At 34.3% G+C, this 24399-nt stretch overlaps 1 protein-coding gene across 1 annotated transcript in view; it reads left to right on the forward strand.

The window, feature by feature from the left end:
- Window positions 1-4792: 4792 nt before the first annotated feature.
- Window positions 4793-24399, forward strand: part of LOC143915367 (uncharacterized) — a 147714-nt gene continuing 128107 nt past the window's right edge. The window contains exons 1-2 of the mRNA XM_077435983.1: window positions 4793-5026; window positions 18905-19820. Coding sequence (XP_077292109.1) covers window positions 18943-19820 — 878 coding nt within the window. The 5' untranslated portion in view covers window positions 4793-5026; window positions 18905-18942. The remainder of the gene's footprint in view (window positions 5027-18904; window positions 19821-24399) is intronic.

Here is a 24399-nt window from a genome sequence, read left to right on the forward strand (position 1 = left end):
TCGAAAGTTATTATTATTATTTTATTTTATTATATATGTAGATATTATATTATCTAATCATTTAAATGATTGGCAAATGGCTTAGTTAAATGAAAAGTGATAAAATTAAACATATTTCATGTCTTAAAATGACTTTTGCTTCATCTTAGTGAGTAACGAATACATATATGTACATATACATATATCATTATGGTAAACGAAATGCATGGAGGATACATAACTCTGGGTACGGCACATTTGAGCGGTATGAATGAAGGATAATGTTAAAAAAGAAGTGGAGGTGGATGATTAGCGAGAAAACTACTGAACAGCAATAACTAGAAACGCTTTTGCTCCGTACGCCAGGATATACAATACATAACTACAGCTCAGAACCTCCGGCTGAGATTTGTTCGTCGTTTTTCGCATTGTATCTACGTACAATGTACTCGTGATGAGTGATTAATCATAAGGTAAAGACGACTAGTACGATCGCGTAAACCATTAATTTCAATGAAAATTTGAAGTGTTTGATCGACGAATTTGAAATATTGCGTCTTGAAAGTCGTCGCAAGTCCTTGTCGATTTGAGACCGTTGAACGCTCAAGGGGCCAACAGGTGTTAGCCGGATACGAAGGGTTCACACAAAGGACAGGTGAACCGAGTCATTATTACTTTTCTATGATACACATTCGAAATATTACATTTTAGCTGCAAATACAGAAAGCGTTATTTTTTTATTATATTTAATTCATTCATTTTTTTATTGTTATCAGTTTATAGCAATAGTACTCGAGATGGTTGGCTGACCTTTCGACCTTTTGCTTAGTGTAAAGCGGAATAGTCAGTGGTCGAACAACTATTGATTGTTCTACAAGATTAGCAATCTGTGTCCAATGGGGCCATAGGTCGACTGACTAACTCGATGACCATCAGATTAGGAGGCATAAACTTTCGTAAAATAGGTGTTTATTTTTTGCCCACTACATTTACAGGATCTTAACGATCTTTCAACCACTACGCCCACATATATACTTCAGTGCTTCGCGTATTGATTTATTTTGTAATTATCGCACAAGATTCTAATTAGACTCGTGCTGTATACATATATATGTATATGTATATCTATATACTACAATATAATGTAATATTAAAGTTCTCCTCTCGTCGAGCTTACCGGTGATATACGAGTGCTCGAAGGAGCTCATCCGACCGGTGGGCTTTATTTATTTGTTGACTTTATCTGAATCTTACAGTCGAGTTTCTAATTTGAAGAAAAGCAGCATCGCTCCTACGAATGCACCCAGAGGACCTAAATCGATTTATGCAAACGTAGCACGCAACAATACCTCGATGACTTTCACCATTGTAATTGAGTTTTCTGGTGATAGCATCCGACATTGGCTGTGGGCTATCGAGAGACAAACGAAATAAAAAAAATGGCTTAACTCTATTACAACTTTCGAAAGGTCATCGTCGATTGCACTGTACTGATTTGTAAATTTATATGTATGTAATTGGTTTTTTTTTTCACGTGCGTTGCCCGAATACAGATTTGGAAGGATTGATTTACGATGCACGTAATTATCGATTGGATCGGAATATTGCATATAAAGATTAATAATATTGGGGCATTTTAGATTTGCAGCCCGAGGCTCATTATTTAATATCAAACTCTTATGTATGTATGTATGTATGTACCTAGTAGTTTCGTACCGTATGAACGCATATGTAGTTTCTCAGGGCGGAGGCTGTGAAGGATTTGCAATAATTAATTTTATAAATAGAGCAGACCCCCGAGGCCCAGAAGCTTTCAAAGCCCTTTTTGCCTGGCTGACCACTACTGATGAGGGCCGCTCTTGTTACGAAATACCGGAACGATTCCGGCTCTCGGGAATTACGACCTTCGATGCTGAACCTCGTCGCTGATTTACGGCAAAGGAGCTCTCTAAAAATTGTTTGGTCTTTATTTTGTTGGGTTTCCAGCACACGTTCAATATGAATCGTGTTGGTGTGTATTTTCAACTACTTTTTCTTACCTTATCGTAACATTTATCGAAACTTTGAAAATCCAAACCATTACCTACATATGTAATGTTTATGCCTATTAACTATGTAAATACATTCTATCAAATATTGAATCACAAACTGAAGGTTTAATCTACGATTTTTTTTTAATAAATTAGAGTATACATATAGCTGTTGGCAAGATATGGATGTTAATAAAATCTAGATCGGTTGTCAGACTTTGCCGATTTTATCTATATACATAATATGTAGTCGTAGATGGTCTCGTATAAAATTGGAATCATCAAGTATTCCTTTGTTCCCATATATCCGATGGGATGTCCTTCTAGATGCTGAAGCTATTTAGATTCTTACTTTACCATGACAGCAGTATTTATAAAAAAAAAGGTTAAACGAAGCGCTGTAAATAAAGATCACCACTTTACGATTTCTTTTAGATATTACATTGATGATACATGGGATACTTTGGGTAAAACGACACATCGGGCATAATCAATAAAAATAATTTACTAAGCACTGAACTTTCGCTTAAAAATAAGAACGAATCGAATGTTATAAAAATGCTTTTAAAAAACAAATTTTTTTTTTCTACGGGGGGAAATATGATTTTTCAGCTATTTGTTTTATTTTTTTATGATTTTTCATTAAATTTTATTATAGCACACATCATTTATTTTCAAAATATTTGGTAAATGAACTTAAAAATATAAATCAAGTGGCAGAAAAATCGTATTTTCCATCATGGCTTTTGAATGGCGAATCCTTTGGAAATAATACATAATACCTTTTTAACTTCATTATTAGTATGTTGACGATGACCAGTCTGTTCTATAAATGATAGATATAGAGGAACCGTTCTATAATGAGGAAAACGAAAATCCGTCTAGTACGATCATTGGTAATCCTCATCGCATTGTGTGGACGCTGGAAAAGAGAAAAAGGGTCATGTTAGATGTCTTGCTGGAAATGTGGTGCTAGAGGCGGATATTGCGCATTCTATGGACCGCAAGAGGCACGAAAATCTACATCCTGAAACAGCTGACAGTTTCAGATAGACTCTCCACATCATGTAGATAAAGGATTCTTTCCTACTTTGGCCATATTGTCAGGAAGAATGTGGAGAGTCAACGGAACACTAGAAGGAAGACAAGCGAGAGGATGGTCTCACACAATATGGTCAGATCAAATAAAAAAACTGACACTAAGCTCTGCATTTAAATTGGATCAAGACTGGGAGGAGTGGAGACGGATCCACCGGGTGCCAGATGATAAGAAATGACAATTGAGTAAAACCATTGAGTTTACTCAACATTGAGTAAAACGAGAAAGAAGAATAAGAAAATATATGTATGTATGTGCTTAATAAATTGCATTCAGTACTAGGATGTTCCTATAAACAAACTTCAGTAGTTGTAACCATACGAATGTTATCCAAAAGGGTGTAAAGAAGACTAGAGGTAAGAAGCCATATCGAAATAAGGAAAATAAGGTGGATGAGCATTTCTCAGAACAAATATTTATTTAAGTTTAATTTTGGACCATTGTGGCATTACATGAGTCCCTAATGCGCCAGATAGTCGAAAAAATACAGAGAAAAATAAAAATATATACATATGAAAACAAAAAAAAATACATTTACATAGCATTAGAATAATAGCATATAAAGTAAAAATATCAAATAACAAAATACATAGTATGGAATATTTTGCACCTACAGCCAACACCAATATACATATAAGAATCAGTCGCAAATACAAAACATCCTTGCGAGACCTAATTGGAAAAGCGAAGATCAAAATTCCATTCATACATCACATCCAAATATTAAAATAATGATGAGCGCAGACTACCAGGCAAACAAGTTAAAATAATCTCCGATAACCTACGCTCACCGAGATAAAAAAATATCACATTCAATTTCATTAAGAAGTAATTAAGTAACATTAAGGTACAACCATCAAATGATGATGCCTACCACGCACATAACTATTAGAATATAATATATATGAAATAAAATATATTAGAGAGGCCAATTACAGGACAATTATATATATTTTTATATAGGTAGCCCCAATGCGCCTTCCTGGCCAGAAACACTGTACAAATATTATTAGTATTATAGAAAGTACATACATTCATATCAACTAATATCCACACAGAAATTTATGGTCAAATTTGTAAATTTGCAGCATTTTATACAAATCAGCGAAATTCGAGATTGCTAAAAACTCGAGATTTTGCGAGAAAATGGGTAAAGTTGCCAATTTGTTGGAACCGTTTTAATGAAAATCAGATAAATTGGCAAACTCTGATAAAAAACGATCGACCTGGAGTCACAAATCCAAGGTCTGGCCAGCAGAAACCAGTGGGATTTGAACCTGCGACCACTCTGTTCAAAGCAATATATGCTAACCACTAGTTTATTCTGCTGGTTAAGGGAAGCCTTAGCCCTCCAATTCCCCCTCCTCGCTGAAACCCACGGCTATAATCTTTATCGGTCAACATCGCGGTTACATCTACTAAACAATTTAAAGATGATAAAACATCATCTTTCGGATAATCGCACGAGTGTGTTCGGCTGGCGTCGGACAAGGACGAACCAGTGTTTACATTTATAACGTCACGAAATCTAACCAATACAAAATCGAGAGCACGCGCGTACAGGTGAGCGTGTGTGCGTTTTGTGAACACCTTCTAGCATGAGTTTGTTGATGATTGGTTATTACCTGTCGGCTCCCCCACCAACCAACCGGTCGACCGGTCGGAGTCACCAAACTTGCAACCGTTTGTGGCGCGAACCGCAGTGACCGGCCGGCCGCTGCCGTGCGCACGCGCATCATCTGTCGTTTTCGCAATTTTCCATTTTCCACCGCATTGAAAATCGCGGACGTTGGGGAAAATGTCGCGTCGACTGTCTCCGCGTTTCCCGTGATGTGCGACCGGGAAGTTGTGTGTGCAGTGAGTGCTCAGTGAAACCATGCAACCGCACGGATGCAGTGATAACGAGGATCATATTAGTGTAATAATGCGTAAATGCGTCATTTCGGTGTTTTTTTTTTTCAAGATAATGTTTCGCGTGCTCTCGGTGACTTTTGTTTCGATCGTGATCTGTGTATAAGATCTGAATCTGGATCAAATGTTCATATGATTTCATAGGAAAGTTTGACTTTGGTTTGTTGCCATACAGCAAACAAGTTCGAGGGTTATTAAATACGAGGTCGTAACTACATATGTACTTTAACCGTGATTTTTCCATGAATTATGAATGTATTTGTTCATTCAATGTCGAAAGTTGACAATCATCGTATAATTTTATAGTTCTTCAATTATTAAATCCTTATACAAAATATGTACTTCTTACAGATTCCGTATAACTTCCGTAAAAGCCGATTTGAAATTAAAGCCGATTCGATTTTGACTCAATTTGTACGGAAAATACAAATATTAATTACATATTTAGCTATACATACATATATATGTATATAGATCGGCGTGTCTTTATTATGTCGAATATTTTCCATTTTAATTGTAATTTAGTTTCATAAAATAAAGAATAGCACTAATACACTATTCACTTCCCGCTCAAGCTTAATTCAGTTCGTTGCGCAAAATACTATAGTTATAATTTATATTGGTATATAAAAATCTATAAGCTCTATCTCTCGCTCTCCCTCTGTCTATATAGTTAATCGCTTAATGATGATAATGATTATTAAAAAATATATAAATTGCACTTACATAAAATATTATGGGCTTAGATTATGTGAATGAAGGAAGTATAGAATTATACTTCACTGATGGTTTATTTTACATCCAGATTGAAAGGGTTTTGGGTCTCGTGTGAATTACGACGATTTTCCATTCAGAGTGTGGTTTAAACTTTTTGTACAGTCTTTTATGCTGTTCTGCTGCCCACTTCAGCAGGATCACTAATGATCCTTGCAAAATACGTCAGCCTTAAGTGATGTGCTTCAATTTAGATCCCCGTTTTCGCTGTCATTATTGTCGAAATTAAAAGCTTAAGCCGATTACCAATTTAGCCCTTTCGAATAAAGCGACGAGTAAGGAATCGTAATTCATTGCTTTGAAAATTGTAAGTGAAAGATTTGTTTTCAATTTTATTTAATTAAATTGGATTACAAAAGATGAATTTTTCATAGACGTTGATAAATGAACCTTGCTAAGGTGGGCAGTTAGTGTATGTAGACCTGTGGTTTGTAATATATTATCGGTCAGAGTTAAACAATGGTATGCGTGCCGGTATTTGAAGGGTTGAAGCAACGTAAAAACAATAGATGATGTTACGGAAAACGTACCAGGAAGTACTTATTTCGGTATCTAATATAAGACGTAAACAGAGAGCGTATCCTTGTACTTGTTTTTGTGTAGGTTTTTTAGAGTGTTTCTTATTCTTTCGTATTTAATTAAGTCAAATTTTATGTATACTCTTGCATATTCATCCGCTATGTGTTATCGCTTAAGAGACAGTAATAAATGTCGGTCTGCACTTAAACTTACGAGTAATTCGGTTGCTTTACATAAACGTTAAATTAATCACAGCACATGAAAAAAAATCTTAAAAAATTAAAATTCAATTAAACATGACGGATCATTAAACTTCGATGAATGTCTCGTAATGAAAATAAACAATAAATAGTAAATTTGTCATCAAAGCTTTTCATATACATCGTCCTATATAATCAATTTCACTCCATAGGAGCTAGATTATATCTCTGGTGGGGTAATAGGGCTTTAGAGAGCAGAAAATTGAATAGCATCACGATGATGAATATGGATGGCCGTTCTGCAGAACTCATTTACCATTCGTGTGGAAATAATTCAATATGATCGGTCGATCCGAGAGGCCAATCTTACTTCTAGGTTATCATTCTAACAGATTCGTTATGCAGACTTCGCCCAGTTTTATCCTTAAATTTAGTACATACATATCTGAAAACAAAAAGTCAAAACAAATCTCACTGAAATTTTCATTCGAGACATGGAAAGATCGGTTTCACGGAGCACATTTTCGAAACGTTGTCGGAACAAAAATCGAACATTCGTTGATGAAAAGTAGGTTAATTCGGATCGCATCAAAACATTACGACACGAGCTACCGTTACCGTAACGATTGAGATGCACCAATTAAATTGCAAAGATTAATGTGAAAGTTTTATGTCATGCGTCCGTTAGATTCGCAATTTTCGCCCGGACAAAAACGCGAGGGAATTTACTAGAAGAAATAGTATTATATTATACTTAAAGGGTACGTGTTGTGTGCGGTTCCTGCGTGAGTTATCCTACACCTAGACAGTGTAAAGAGTGTCACGATAGAACGGCACGTAACGTGAGAACATTATGGTAAAATAGTAAACGGATACAAGAAGGTGTTGTGGAGCAAACGGGGAACAGTTACGCTGAACGAACACGAACTGCAAAAACAGGCTAAACGAGAGGTTGCCTGCACTCTCACCTAGGCTAGAACCCAAAATAGGCATTGTTTTTTTCTATTTAAATTTGGACCACTTATGCTTATACATATGTACTTATTCTAATGGCTTAGCCATATTCCTCCTGACTGAGGATCACGATTGTGAAGCTGTCTGATGAAGGCTCTTCAATTTTCTTCGTACAGTTTGTTTCTTCTTCGTACAGTTTTGTCGGTTCAACAAATCGAGATGATGTATCTTCCCCTTGTTCTCTCCAAAATTTAAAGTTCTTTCCATATACAATTCAGCATGTTTGTGTTTTTTAACTAAAAAGTACGACGCTCAACTTGTGATTTATAATTTTATTACTATTGAAGATTTTTGTGCAGTTATCTCGGCCCATTTGTGTTTCGTATCATTTGTTCAAAAATATTTATAAAAGGGCATACATTCTTAGAACGAGAACTTTTTGATACATCTTTAAGGTATGGAGAAGTCGCATATTATAGAATTATATAAACATTAATATCGAATCCATGCTAGAGTAGTATTCGTTTAGTGGCATTCATTCGTGTTTATATACAATTTATTTCTAATGCTAATGAAGAAGCGTTTACGTACAATCTCAGGGCATTTACTCATACATTCCATTAATGTTTCCGGGTCTCCCGAGGGGTTTACACTCGTTTTGATACGACTGTCCATTAATTCGACCATCGAGCCGTGAATATTCATTTAAGAAGTAAACTTCAACACGTTATTTCGAGCAGATCGGCTAAAAGGTCGCTTTCCGAAGTCATGGGAAAAAGCACGCACCGTAACGCAGAAAACACTTTGTTTTGTCCGCAAGCTTATTCCAATTCAATCCTCTTCTCGAACCGACTTTCATTTTTAAGATGCGACTGTCGCTATTTTCTCAGCGAGTGTAAATGAGTAGGATTCAGGATGAGTTCGTAGCATTGTTATTTATCGTCCTCATTTTGCGTTCTTGTTTAGAAATTACCATCCGTCATTGTTGGAAAGTTGTTGTTTGAGAGTGCGGGTCATCGTGGCCGAAACGTCACCTGGACTAGCTTGAAATATAGCCTAACCCAGTTCTAGATTACGAATAAAATAACCACTACGATGTCGGGTTCGTAGTGGTGGTAGCAAGCTGCGTTCAAAACGAATTTGCATTTATCGTCCGGCCGACCGGTTTTCAAACCTCGAAGAATTTTATAATTTGTCCTAGCGTAAAAGAAGCGCTTTGTTTCATATTCTATCTAATGTGGGCTTACAAATTTTGAACTATTTTTTTTATATCAATCGCATAGTAAAATGGTACAATTAAACTACACGAGTAACAAAGATAAGGGTATTAGTGTCCAACTTCATAGACTTCCCAATGTATCATAATTGAGCCCTAATAATTGAAAGTGGCATATATTCACTTTTCTTCGTTTGGAGAAAAATCTCGCAAAACTTTAAATATAATGTTTTGCGTTTAACAATATTTAAAAATACAGGTGGCCTGTAATACGTTTATTCTGCTTTTCCAAGATTCTGGATATATCGAAATAAATTAGATAAGCGATAACAATGTGTGAATTAAGTCAAACAAAAATTGAGCTTCTGCCACTTCCAAATATAACGGCTAATATGTACATTAACATTTTTATTTTTGTACATCGAACATAACAATCCAAAAATAAGTTGAATTTCAATAAAATTTTGATGTTCTTATATATGTACATATTTTACAATGTGTGTCGTTTTCATCACAATGTTTAACAATTGACAAAATTGTGTACGTTTTTTATTGTGACCTTAATTACGCTTCTGCATTTTATTCAAATGTTGTCATTTTATTGAGCAATTTAAATGCCATTTCGAACAATGGACTCGTTGCGTATAACCGCAATTAAAATGACGCTTAATTGCGTGTGTTTGTTGATGACAATCATTTTGTGTCATTTTCTTACGATGCTATGAGTTTATCAGTAGAAGCTACATATGTAGACATGTTGTTTGAGTATGCGATTAAATTTTCCGGATTAAGTCGATGTTCATGCGTAAAGCTGTAGAGATCCGCAAATTATTATGAAGTCATTAAATTTCGACAATTCGAATATTAACGGCTGACTTAAATCGACTCAATCTGATGACTTAATAAGCAAATGCAATATAAATACGAAATGTTCGAATGTAATTTTAAATATTTATTTTATTTTAACTCAATTGCTATACGTTATTGATTGTCATTTTTAATTTATCTACATATAGTCTGCTTGCGACTTTCGAACGGGGATTAAGTTTTTTATATTGCATATTATCTCAGTCGTTAAATAGCATTTAATGTGCTTGATAATTTTTTTAATATTATAGAAAAAACCCGTACTTGCATTTCTTGTAATGCAAAAATATTCGCGCAAAAACCAGTTTTTATTTACATTTTTAAACTTTCAAACGAAATATCTAAGTATGTATGATTGTTTTGATTTGAATAAATTCATGGTCACATTCGAAATATTATTACATCGATGAAAAATAGTCACATTAATATAACAATATATTAATTTATCCGTTTAGGCAATTCGACATATCTTAATCGGCACACAAAGCCGATTCATTTTTTTACATTATTGAGAATATTGAAAAAAAATGAATAACACTGATTGATCCGATCTCGTTCTGATCGCCGCGTTTCGTCAGATCGACATGCCGACCGCGAAGACCAATCATCTTCGGAAAGTTCTTGTTCTTGACCGTCTCGACCAGTAACAATAAACAATCGACCAGTCATCGAAGCGCAGAGGAGAAAATCTGATGTCGACATAGCTCGTGGCGATCGCTGCACCAGATTAAAAGAGCTGTTCGTACTCATTCGATCGGTAAAAATCCCTCGGGATCGTCGGACGAACGCTTTCGTCTTTCGATAAAATTTAATCGGGTGTAATTAATTGTTGAAAAACTGTTACGTCGTAACATTTTGTACCCATGTGTGTATAATATTACACTCGGAGAGCTGTTGAACTAATTGTCGCGTAATCATCTGTATACAAAAACCAGTCGTAATTGTATCCTCCAGGTATGAAAACAGATCCTGTTATGAGGCTCGTGAACTTTCTTGTCAATATATGATGTGTAATAAATTAGAATCGAGCTGTTTATTATAATTAAATTAGCTTGTAAGTGCATAGCGGTCTTAAAATTGTGTCCGATTCAAGATAGATACAATTTGTGCTAGTATACATATATTTGAATGATTTGTAGTACCTACATATGTACTAGTAATTCAACATAAAATTTTCATGTTTCAGCCAGCAGTATGGCTCAGTGGTTGCGTTTATGTTTAGCACCGAGAGATTACTGGGTTCGATCCCATGCTAATCTTTAATACTGCTGGTTAGACTCGGATATTTGTGACTCCAAGTCGATCGTTTCTTATCAGATTTTGATTTTCATTGTTTAAATGGTTCCTCAAATTGGCAAAAATCATTGTTGTGACAAATATCTGAATTTGATTTATGTACAATATGAAAAAAAATAATGTACTAGTCTAACTAAGTCTAAATCCATAGATGTCTCAATGAATTAATTCATTAATTAATTGCTAATTTCGTGTTCTTCAGCTTCTCGAAATACAGTGATTTGAGTAATAAAAATACTGCAATATTTGTAATTAATTGTCTAGGAAAGTGCACTGGGGTCTACATGTCAGGCCTTCCGGCCATGTAAAAAAAATGTAGTTGAAATATTTAACTTAAATAAATACAATTAAAGAAAAACTAGAATTTTTTCGTATAATAGGTAACATACACTTTGAAAAAGAAAATGTTAAAATTTGTATGGTAATAAAGCGTGTTTTCGATTTATAGAAATTCGTTAGATAAAATAACCGGAAAATCGATTTTCCAGCTAATACAAATATTATAAAAAAAATAATCAAAAAGTATATTTCAAGCCTAAGGAACAAATTGACGAATATGCAAATGTCCGTGTGTATGGAATGTATGCGTGTATATGTAGAAATTATTTAAATGATTTTCGGAATATTTTTATCTTTATGCAAAATAGTTTTGTAATCGTGAAAAAATTCGATCTCTAGATTTTTCAACTGATTTGTAATCAGTGCAATTAAAATTTTATATCAATTGGCGCATTTATTTCGTAACCACTCTGTACATGTGCAGTATGTACTAGCTGAAACATTCGTTATCAAAAACGTAAAAAAAGGTTAAAAACAACCATCGTTTTTATGTAATGCGTTAGAGGCATCAATTTCTATGTCAGATTCAACACCGTGAATAGATTTTCGATTGCATGGTCCATCGTTCACAGAACAATAATTGTCAACCGCTAACTATTTGCACGTCGGATTACATTATCGCCGAAAACCGGCTTTGACGTAAAGCGCGCGAGATTTAACACACACACATACCTACAAATGTTCATATAAGACCGCATGGTCACCCCACCGACCGTCCATTGCATACGTATAATATGTGGCTACCGTTCGTTCGACAGAAACAGGTTGTCAAAATAGCCGAAGATCTCCATCGGTCCCGCTCTCTCGATGAATGAGCCGTTTTGATATTTGACACAGCGGACGAAGATAAAAAGTGGTAATGAGCCAATGGGCGTCTAATCCACATCGTGAACCGCAGATGAATCTCCCTCTCTTGTCCGTCACTCGACACGAGGACGTGGACATCTCCATGGATCCCAACGGCCCGGTTCCACTTTTTTGTTGGTGTCATAATCGGCGTATCGACCGCTTAAAACTGTCACTTAACATTATTGGTCGGGTCTCGGTCGCCGCCATTAGAGGAACGTGTCAAAAATGTCCAGATACCGATCGTTACATATTCAATTGGCTGTTACGAAAAATTCCGATACAAAATGTTTGGGTTTTTTTAACCTCTTTCTTCTTGTTGTGGAACAGTTATGTTAGATAATCGTGTAATTATATGTTTTTGGATTGTATGCAAAATTACTCTACTTCGACTGACATTAAAATTTTTAATTCGGTCTTTCGCATTTCGTCTCATCTGATAACGTACGCTTGTTGAGTATATTTCTTCTAATTGTATCCTTTTTTTGTTCAACTATAGTGACGACTTGGTACTCTGTAATTTCACTATGGCAAAATTTTAATAAATAGATACATACATATGTAGACTTTAACATTGGAAACGGAATACGTGGGTGAGAAGTCTGATAAGGGTAGTGAATATAGTGGAGAGAGTGAAGAGATTTAAATAGTAATGGGATGGTCACGTAGCTAAAAAAATGGACGAAAGTTGGATAAAAGAAGTGCTGGAATGTACCCGAGAAAATGTAAAACGGTGTAAGGAAGACGGCATGCAAAATGGGTGGACGAAATTAAAAAAAATGTGTGGATTGATATGGATGAGGGTTGCGCAAAACAGAGACGAATGAAGCGTGTTGGGTCTTCATCCAGTAGTAGATGGTGAATGGCTGTAAATAATAATGATGATGACTTTAATTTGGTTTGAAAAAGCATTTTAATAAATGCAATTAGTTTGGGTTTTTCCTATATTTAATTTATATTTAAAGATTTAAATGCGTTTTCTGTTCATACATAGTATATAAAAAAATACCTCTGACGGTGCCAATACTTTCTGCGAAAGGAATCTTACCCATTTAATTTTTTTTTTGATATCCACAACTTTATGCATGTTTATAAATATTTTTCAAGTATCTAAGGTTTATGAATTTCTGATTGTATAAAATGCACTTATGTAAATACTACATATATTGATTAGTTATTTCTTTCTTTCTTTCTTTCTTATTGATTAGAGGTATACATAAAATGTATATTTTCGAAGTAAAGAGGATACTTCATATTATACTTCGAAATAATGTTCATGCATCTTATCTTTAAATAATTCTTTTTCATCGAAGGAATATTTTGTTCATTTTAACATAATTTGTGTATAGAACAATAATTTTAATACTGTAGAATGGTTAAAATCTTCTCATATACTTTTAGTAGACAATCACCCATAAGTACATATATGTATGTATGTTCGTATGTAAGTTGAAATTAAGTATTGTATATAAGCTTTAAAATCGTGAATTCATCTTAGCAATTCTCGAATGCTCAAAAGTAAAATACATACATATCTTCTCGGTTCGGTAAATCCAAAAGGAGTTTCCATTTCACTGCTCACCTTTGACGCTCGCCTAAATCATCGATAATTGCTCGTTTGTGCGTCCGTATCAGTTATATTGAAAGAGTAAAAGTATGTAAAAATATAAATAGCCGGAGTGTATATAAATTTCAATACATAAAAGTACGTTTATAAATGCAACGTTTGCAAGCGATACTCATTAAAATTCCGTTCACATGTTTATTTACAAGCGATCTTAGAGCTCTCGACCACACACTCGCTTCGTAGCGAACTTTTATACCAAACCAATTCAAATTAATTAAAATATTGAAGTTTACTGCCGATAGTTAAATTTATATTTTATCAGTTATACGATATGATAATCGCGGCAATAAATAAAATGGCTTTGTTTATTGAATCAAGCGATCCTTTGTCTAAATGTTCATATAATAGATGTTGATGTGCGTTAATAAACTAAGTTAAGTTCAACTAATCGATGCTCATTATATTATATGTATATATATATATATATATATATATATATATATGTATACGTTACTCATACTGATTGTATCTTGCCTCATATCGCTTCCAACTTTGCCTTTTTTATGCAATTAATGTCAATATATAAATGTATCTTTTTGTATCGTTGAAGTATCCCGAGAAAATGCAAACACAAAGCATACTTATTTATAAACACCCACCCTACAATATGTATATGTAATGTATATTTTATTCATAATTTTATGCACTTTTCCCGCGAGATAATATCGTTAAGCACCTTGTACGTATTATGATATTATTATACAGATCGTAATGCGGTAGTGAAAATAATATTGTATTAAAAAGGGTCTCGGTACGAGTGTTAAATTGTTAATTTAATTGCACGATTGTTTTAGTGTAATGTTCGTGAATTAATCGAGGATTTCAGCAGAATATATTCTCATTAGTAGTTTTGTAATAGTTTTTAGCGGCTCTACTTGCGTTGTAATTGATTGGAGCCGACTTTCGTCTCAACCATGACGCTTATCGAACATTAACATCGCAATATCGTACGAGGTGTTATGAACGTGTGACGTATACTGATCTCGGCACTCAATATAAGCGATTTTCACTCCTTTGTACATCGGTTTTAACGAGGCATCGCGTCGGCGTATAAATAATTAAAGAGGCGTTTCGGTCGCGATGTCGCACCAATTCGACAAGACCGTAATTAATGAAACACGACCTCGCTGGACAAAGACAAAATGCTTATAATAAAGATCTGATCTTAAATCAGCGAGTTGTAATTTTATGTGCTTTATTCAAAGTGCGTTTATGCAGTTTTATGTCCTAGTTTGGTGCGCGCAGATTTATTGGTAGTTCGATTTAAAGTATGCAACGCGTTTTTAAGCCGATCGCAAGCGTACATGCACCGTGTTTAATTAAGGTTTAACTGATTGAAAAAAATATTCTGCGTTCGCAGATGCTAACACGATAATGACTATGCTTAATCTCGCCGATAAAATCTGACCGCGTTGGCTTAATTTAAGGACTCGGGTTGATAACGTGAGCAAAACTCGAACGCGGTATCTGAAACTTGTATCCGGGACGTTTTTGTGGGTTGGAACTTTGTATTTTATAGGTGTTTTTATTTTTAAACGAGATTCTTTTGAGTTAAGGTGGGTTTAGTTTACACCTATGTATGTACATATGTATATAGATACTTATATATTTTATAGAATAAAGAGATAACCCAATTTTTTATATCATATGTAAGTTTCATTGAATCATATAAATATTTGTACTGTTATTATATTTTTTTTCGATTGTAAGATATATATGAACAAGCATTAAAATAGAATATTTAAAATATAAAAAATGTGCTTTTTACTCTTGTATATGGTGCTATATACATACAGTTAATATATCAAAGAAGCTATTGACAAAATACACGGAAAAAGTTGTTTTCGTGAATTTTTTTTGCATACAATCAGTATTCTAAAAGTTACAACCGTATGTATTTTACAGTTATATTTAGTATATGCATGTAAAAATGTAAGATTCAAAGTAAATCAGTGATAGATAGCATTTTTGAAAATTTAGTTTTAGATTAATAAGCAATTTCTTTCTAGTTTAATTTTTGCTGTTTCATACATAAGTATAGGTACTATAAACTAAATAGGTACTATAATTAAACTATAGGTACATAAGTACCTATAGTTTAATAATACCACGAAAGAATATTCCTTGATGTTGGAATTTCAACACCCATCATTTAGCTACGAGTCTGGTATATTATACTATTAACGATCTTATGTTATACATGATTATTATGTCTTTACTCTGATAGATAATTGTAAATTGAGTGTTACGTGTTGCGATACGTAGCAGGAAAAATCAATGCGTCGATAACATCGACGCATGGGCAAACGCGAAACCCGCATTCTCTAAGCTTTTCTTGGATCATGGCCAATGGCCCGACGTTGCTCTCATTATGATGTGGTAATTATTCGTTTTACAATGTGAAAATTGATTTAGCTCTACGACGATCATCTGACGACGTATCTTGTCGGAGTGATCTTCTCCTCTGCCGTTGCAAAAATGCATTTAATTGCGGTTTTAAATGCGAAACTGGTATTAGCGAACGCCACCGAACCAGACGGCCAACATTGCATGCCGTTTACAAGAGAACGATACAATCTACCGTACCCTATCTACTCTCATTTAATTCAATGTATTTAACAACATTTTCCCGACATATTACACCGCCCCGTAGAGATGAAAGTCCATTTTAGAATTTGCTCATCTATTATATTATATTATACGGATACAAAATCTCCGAATTGTAAATAATTATGAGTCATATACAAAAGTCAAGTTAGATTATTATCGTGTTTTATTTTATCTCATACGGATTTCATAGCTCCCACGTTGCTGTGTGGTGTTTCCGAACGGGCTTTCCTGCAAATTCTTCATGTACGGTTGTATTTCATCTGGTTGGTTGTAAATTGTGCTCCGATGTAAGTTTGTATGTAGAAATAACCGTGTAAAATCTCCGACTCATCTTAAATCTCAAACGCGGCAATTTCTACATCTTCATCTCTGGTGGTTATCGATTACCGACCGACCACCGACCGGAGATCCTATCTTCATTGTGATGAATTCGCTTAAGAACGGGTAACGTTCTCAACTTTGAAAACTGGCCGACGAAGATAAGATGAGAGTGGAAGGGTGGAATAGTGTAATTTATTTCCTGCAATTACTGTAAATACTCTCTATATACTTGCGCGTGTTATTACCGAGTGGCGATCTTAAATGTAAACTCGCTTTTTAAATAGTTTTTATTTCATTTTATACCGGAATTCAATACATTCGAATAATGCCCATAAATTACGGCCATATTTCTCGATCGGAAAATTAAAAACGACTTCGAAATTTACTGCTCATATTTGACTATATACTATATAAATCATGCGTGTGTTTATTTGATTTATAGCGACGTGAATTCTTTTTCAACACTTTGAACGCATATTCGTCGTGTTAACAAATTTATGGACTTTATTTAAATGTATTATTGATCGATTTTTTTTGTATATTTAATATATCTATGGTGCTGTTGAATTATTGTTATACGTATATAACTGTAGCAAGTCACTTTCAGAAAGCTAGTAAAAACTGTGCAATTTTCTCGGAACAATTGCGTTGAGCTCAATTATGTACTATCGATCGACATCGTGCTTATTCTGTTCTCTAAGATAGACGGTCGGAAAACGCGTGTCAGACACGCCTTTGCACTAGAATTTGTATCGCAATGAAGAAAATCTTTAAACAAAAATGTATAAGCTCACACGCAAGTTTATCTGCAGGAATTAGTGCCTTTAAGCGGATTACAATGCACGTTATTTCAGTTTCTTGGCTCGTAATTAATTCACGGCATTATAATATTATAAATCTGTCTCGACGTGATAAAAAAAGGAAACATTTTTACTTCGCGGTCGTGAAAATGAAAAACGAACGTATAAAATATGAGTGTGTTTGTTAAAATGTGGGGAAAGGAAACCGACATCGCATTATTCACACAGAGCGCTCTCGAGAGTAAATGACTCAGCAGACCGGAATAATCGGGTTATTTCCGTTGGGTGTTCGATTATTTTCATTTGCCGCTGAAGTCTGTGACCTGATTTTTGAAACCCATTTTTTATTACTTTATCTATTTTTTATTATGTCACCAACTTATGCGAATCAAACAACCGTAATGATGCGCTTGTAACTATAATAATATTTGTATATGTAGTTTAATTAAATAGTATGGGAACAGATCTTACACTACGTACGAGATTTTGGGTTCAACGTTCAACTTGGGTCTTTTTTGAAAAGCATATTTGACAAAGATTTGAGTTGGACATATCATATTTAAATGCTCGAAAGCATATGGAGCATATGGATGTTCATCATTCTGTTGATTTCAAAGACAAATTATAATCATAAGTCCACTAAATCATAAAGGTAGTGCCATTTTTTGTATGGAAAAGTCTTATAATTCAACCAAATATATTCTCAAAATTATGATTTAATAGTTCCAATCATTTTTCAGAATTGGTGATACAAATTTTATAAACATATTTTAATCAAATTTTAATACTGACCCTTCTTACTACTTATGTAAAGTGCTCCTATCATTAAATCGCTTATTTATAATATTATATGTACCTGCAACAATTTCTATTGAAAAAAAAAGTATTGCACTCAACCTTTCCTATTAGACATTGAGAATGAAATTTTTAATCATTAGTGAAAGGCATTTCAAATATGTTCTTGTTATGTACGTTTTTTAGCTGTAAACAAGTCTCGACTTCTTGTTAAAAAATTAGTTATCAATGCAACCTGTCGCGTGAGTTATTCTCGGTTTCGCCTCTGCGACCAGTTATTCAATTTGTTGCACGCTCGTTCTTCATACTTGCCAATGTCCAACTATAGATCTCGATTATATTCGTGATATTACTACATTTTTTTTTCTCACCGACACGTTCAATTATAATAAAAAAGACACTTGAAAAGGGGAAGAGAGAAAACAAAACAAGTATATGTACTTATGTAGATCTCACTGGAGAAATACTCGCAAAAGTGACAATGAATATGATAATACGCGAGGGCGCGTGAAACAATGGTCTAATTACGAGAGCAGTATATCAAAATAAAATTTCCTTGTCTCGTGTCTGTTTGGAATTAATCAAGAATTTTTTGAAAAAAATTCGACCCCCGCCGAGACTACGCATTTACATTTCTTATTCATTTATTACCTTCAAAGAATCGTGTTTCTCGTTTATATTATACATACTCCGGTGTCTTTATTATGTATTTAAATTTTAGGTTGTGAATTGTATATAGTTGTAATAAAATAGTGCAAAATGTCGACGACGGCCAGTAGCCAAATAAAGACCACCAGTTCGGCCAACATCCTTATGTGCAAACAATGGTGGAAAGTATGTTGGATGTATGGCGATCAAGAAAAGTATTATAGGCAATTGTACGGCAGAAAGAACAATAATAACAACAAAAATTTTAGAAAATCAAATGGTGTTCAGATTACTGAATTAAACGACGATTTTTTACTAGGAAAGAATGACGACGATGCCAAACCAAACGTAAATCCACCACCAAAAAGAAAAGTATCATCTAAAATCCCATCACCGAATCAATACCCATTATATGGCGATCCGTATCTATTGGGTGGCAGTCCTGAAACAGTGTACGGATTCAAGACTGGAAGTCCTCAAACTCCATCTCCGAGAGTTCCCAACTCGGAACACCCAACCAGTAATGGGTTCTCTTACTCGACCGATCCGAGATTATACGGCGAGGATGTTGAAAGGCCGATCCTGTCGACACCGGCCCTCGAGTTCAACCACGCCCTACTGTCGCCGCCCAACGGTGGTAAATTCGAAAGAAGCACCGCGACCGTTTGCAAGAATGGTGCTGCGGTTATCGTGACCGAGGAGGCCACAATCAGCTCGAACGGTGTGCTCAACGGCAATGTTAAGTTCAAGAGGACGTCCGTTCAGAGTTCCCCGCCCAAGAACGCTATAGGAAGTGGTAGTTGTCACTCCTCGACGTTGCCCAGGGATCTGAGGGACGACAGGCAGGTGGTCAACGGAGGTGCCAGAGACCGTAATGGGATATTTGAGATTTTGTCCTCGGGCGCTAACGGACTTGACTGTTTCAACGGTCAAGGGATGACTACGACCACTGTTACAGTCAAACAGACGGCTGTCAAACCGTGCAATGAGTGAGTATTTCATTTTAAATATTATTATTCATGTCATTTGAATTGCTCAGGGTATCAACTGCTATGAAATTCACTGGCTGATTTTGATTGTGTACAAATATATAATAGCACTTCCGTTGGAAATTGCACAATATATTTTTCCCGTTAGACAAGTTTTTGTTTTCTCTTAGAAGTATTATGTAATTTGTGATTGTATCATATATCAATACATTTATTAGGTATATTATACATTTAACAATACATGTATTAGGCATATTATACGAATAAAGGTAATGATAACTCTAAGAATGTGTTCAAAACCAAAATGTGACTTTCCAACTCAATTTACTAGTCGAGTGACGTTTTCACGAAAACCTAACCTCTACATTTCACCTGGTACCAACTTATAGTAGAAGTGTATTTGCAGTTGTAATATATTTTGACTAGTTGGAATATATTCCGCCTAACCCACGAAAGTTGATTCATATGGCGAATTACATTCCAACTGGTCAAAATATATTTCAACTGAAAATACAGTTCAACTATAAGTTGGTACCAGGTGAAATGGAGAGGTTAGGTTTTCGTGAAAACGTCACTCGACTAGTAAATTGAGTTGGAAAGTCACATTTTGGTTTTGAACACATTCTTAGAGTTATCATTACCTTTATTCGTACTATCTAGCAAATATTAATGCATCATTGAATGCTAAAGCATTCGTAAAAACTTCAGAGCTGTCAAAACTCAACTGTTATATTACAACTGGCGCACATTGTTGAAAGTGTATTTGAGCTTGTAGAGATGTAATTTACTAGTTGAATTGTATTCAATGAATGACCTAAAACGCCAGTTGGAATATACATATTACAACTGAAAATACACTTCAACTGTAACAAATACATAGTAGTATAATGTTTTATTGATGAAATATATGTAGTATAATTGAGAATTGCGAAAATACACGTCTTTTGACCTGTCTTAGAGTCATATCTTGTATATGTATTATGAAATGTGCCTATTTTGGTATTTAAAAATTATTAAGAGCATCTAATTCTATTTCAAATAATATCAAAAACGATAATAAATCTATTATGTCCGCGATTGACCTCACGGTTGTTCGGGTCGCCGATTTCCTTGTCGAGATAGCGTCGAACAGATCGTAGCACAATTCTGAGAAACTGTCCATCGCACAATACACATTCGATACATTTATTTACAACGAAAGAACATTTCCGTTTATGAACAAATTTGTAACGTTTATAACAGATAATGCACACATTATGCAACAAAGGACCGTATATATACATACATATATATGTATGTATATTTTATTTTATTTATTTCCCCAATTACGAAGACACGTATGTAAAATCAAAAAATTTTACACATTATATTGCGATTAGATTTATAGCCGTTTTACGATCTTATTTAAATGTGCTATAGTATAAATAAGAGGAACCGGTATTTTACGACTACGTAGGTTGTATTTTTCACTCACACACTCCATATGCAACTATCTAAATGTGTCATTCGAAATTTGCATTGATTGAGACGTTACACTCGTCATATGCGCATTCGCAAAAAAAATATGATTTATTCGTTTATATTCATTATGGATTCAGTAGTCTGAAAGATATATGGCTTGATTGATTCAATATGGGGATTTATTTTCGTGATGTGTTTATTTTTATGATATAACCCATTGGTGGATATAATTAAATATTTTTAAATGACCCTTTTGGTCGGCTCTTCTAGTATTTTTACCTTCTTCAGTGTGGTCAAATAATAAATAAAAAAAAAGTTAAAGAAATTCTTATGTCGACAACAAAAGACTACCGGCCGCGCGAAAAAAAATCAACACAATGCGTTCTCGTATAATATAATAATAAAATATAATAAGCGAGATCGATTTTTTTCTTTGCCATCTCGGTAAATTTCAATAATAATAACATCTGTCGTGATAGTCACTCACTGTGAGTCACGACGGTCGACTTATCAGTTTATGGGTTAATGGCGGCGCACAGCAACCGTCACGATTCGAATCCTGTTTCCGTATCGATATGTCACTAAAACCTATCCGTGTTACATCTCAATAGTAATAGAAGAACCTGTTGGTCGAACTCTGCGACTTTAACGAGTCGCGAAATTAACAACGTGCGAAAAAACGGCAATAAAAGAAATCGATCTGTCATCGGACACCGAAATTTTACGCAGAATACGTATGCTGATTGTATTTTATTGCTGTCGCATTTCTGGTGGCTTTTATGGATTATCTATGTATATAATATGCGAATCAATATGTATATATATGTATCCTCTCTGAATTTTATATGGCTGTATATAAATACATATGCACATGTAATATGTATGTATGTGGAAATTTTCCTGAATTAATTAATTTTTTAAGACCCTATATATATGTATATAGTATATTTTAATTTTACATTATACATACATATGTATATTTTAATTATAATTTTCGCAGTAGGAAAACTCTAAATCTCAATCCCTTTTAATCAGATCATTAATTTAAATGTGTATTTTTTTCCTTACCGTAAAGTGAAATTTACATCGTTCACATTTTATTAATGAAAAACAACACAATATAGTCATAAAGATTATTTTCACCGTTTCATTTCACCTATCCTATTTAATTTGTATGATTTTTTTTAATTATTTTTTATAAAATTATGTAAACATATTATAGTATATGACTACATTAATACAGCGAGAATGATTTAAGTCATAAAAGAAAATTTCATCGTAATAAATTGAAGATATGTTATTTTTCTCAGATCTTCATTCATATAACTTCATTCATATTAGTTAAGGTCACACAAAGACAAAAGTCATGAGTAATTCAAAACTTTTCTTATAGATACTCAAGACAAAAGTCATGAGTATCTATCTATCTATAAGTAAAGTTTTGAAGTATTACTTAAATATATGTACGTACTCTATGGACTGGAAGTAGTTACTGACTTCTTATATTTATTTGGGTTCCCGAATCGACAATTTTGGGATACAATGGAGAAATCAGTAGAAGGATTTCGGTGGCTGAAAGAGCAATTACATAGTTTACCAAATTATAGACTGAAGACGAAGCATTAAAATGTTTTTAAAAAATGCATTTAGAAATAAGCCTAATTTCCTCTATATGTCTATATGTTGCCGAAACTTGGACAATAAATGCAGCCGAATGGATGAAAATTGAAACTTTTGAAATATGGTGCTGGAGACGAGTGTCGAGGATCTCTTAGACAGCAAAACGAATTAGCGATTCAATTCTGAAGAAGTTGCGGATTAAAGATCGCCTGTCATGTTAGCGATGAATTCTCGACAAAGTTTTTGGACATGTGGCGAGAAGCGATGACAGTAGCCTGGAAAAGCTTATTATGTTTGGTGATCTACATATATGGTGGACCGATTAAATAATGTCGGCTCTTTGCTGTTTTGTCGTCGATGCACTTGGAAATTCCAATTAATGGGAAAATCGTAAACCACACTCCAGATGTCGGAGCTCATGGAGGTCACGATCCTCAATATTAAAGGACCGACTGAAGTAGGAAATCAAGATAAAAAATATTTAATAATATCCATCATTGTTAAGCGTTGTCTAATTTGAAAAACACTGAATCGTTAGACTCAACAAGACTTTTCATTTTTATCTCTCGTACACAAAATGTAATTAATCATTCAAATAAGCACCGTTAAAACATTGCTCGTCAACGCTCGAATCTATTGTCTTTTTTTGACAACTAAAGTTATTTCCTCTCAAATTTTAATTTAAAATTAAAGCAATTGCGCAATCAACCTATATACACATGTATGTTTATTCGCGGCAATACGATGACAGTTTTTCATTTGACTTCGTGATTGATGTGGAGCCGTCGTAGGATAACGCGTTAATTGCCAAACTACGCTCGTGATTAATGTACTCTTTGTTCTTCTAATATTTGATTAGTCTCTGCGAGAGGAGAGCTCAACAAATCGACTACGCCCAAAAGGAGATTTATCTTCGTGATAAATTGCATTGCGTGAAATAAACGCACGTTCATCTAAACTTGCACTTAACCGTAACGATCGATAAGAGCGTTATGTAAACTAGTCAAACCCGATACACACATACATAATAAATTTAATACTAGGCGTTCGTTCGATCGTGTATTTTCCGTTTCGTTTATATTCTACGAACGAGGCTTATATTCCACGAATGAGGTTCGGCTGCTGGAAAATTCGCTGTGTACGCAAATTTAAATTTCGCCTCGCGTGTCTCTCGCATTCCGTGAGATGCATTTCGAAATTCCCGCCAAATTGTAGTAGACGCTATTTACGAACGTTCACGTCACGACTATTCAAATTAACCGTTTTCGACGCATTCTTTATGATATATTTCGTACGCAGAAGATGTTACCCGTGGAATATTCAATCGCTTGAATTTGTAAGTGCGATAGATTATAAATAGTGTTGAACTCATAATACTTACATATAATTTATGATATTTGTTACGAGTGTGATTGTAAAATCGTGGTAAAATTTGGTGATTATGATTGTATCAAGTACTGTTATGTATGTAGACATTATGTTCACAGCTCATTTTCCA

Source organism: Arctopsyche grandis, chromosome 8, assembly GCF_051622035.1.
Source record: "Arctopsyche grandis isolate Sample6627 chromosome 8, ASM5162203v2, whole genome shotgun sequence".
NCBI classification, from domain to species: Eukaryota; Metazoa; Arthropoda; class Insecta; order Trichoptera; family Hydropsychidae; genus Arctopsyche; species Arctopsyche grandis.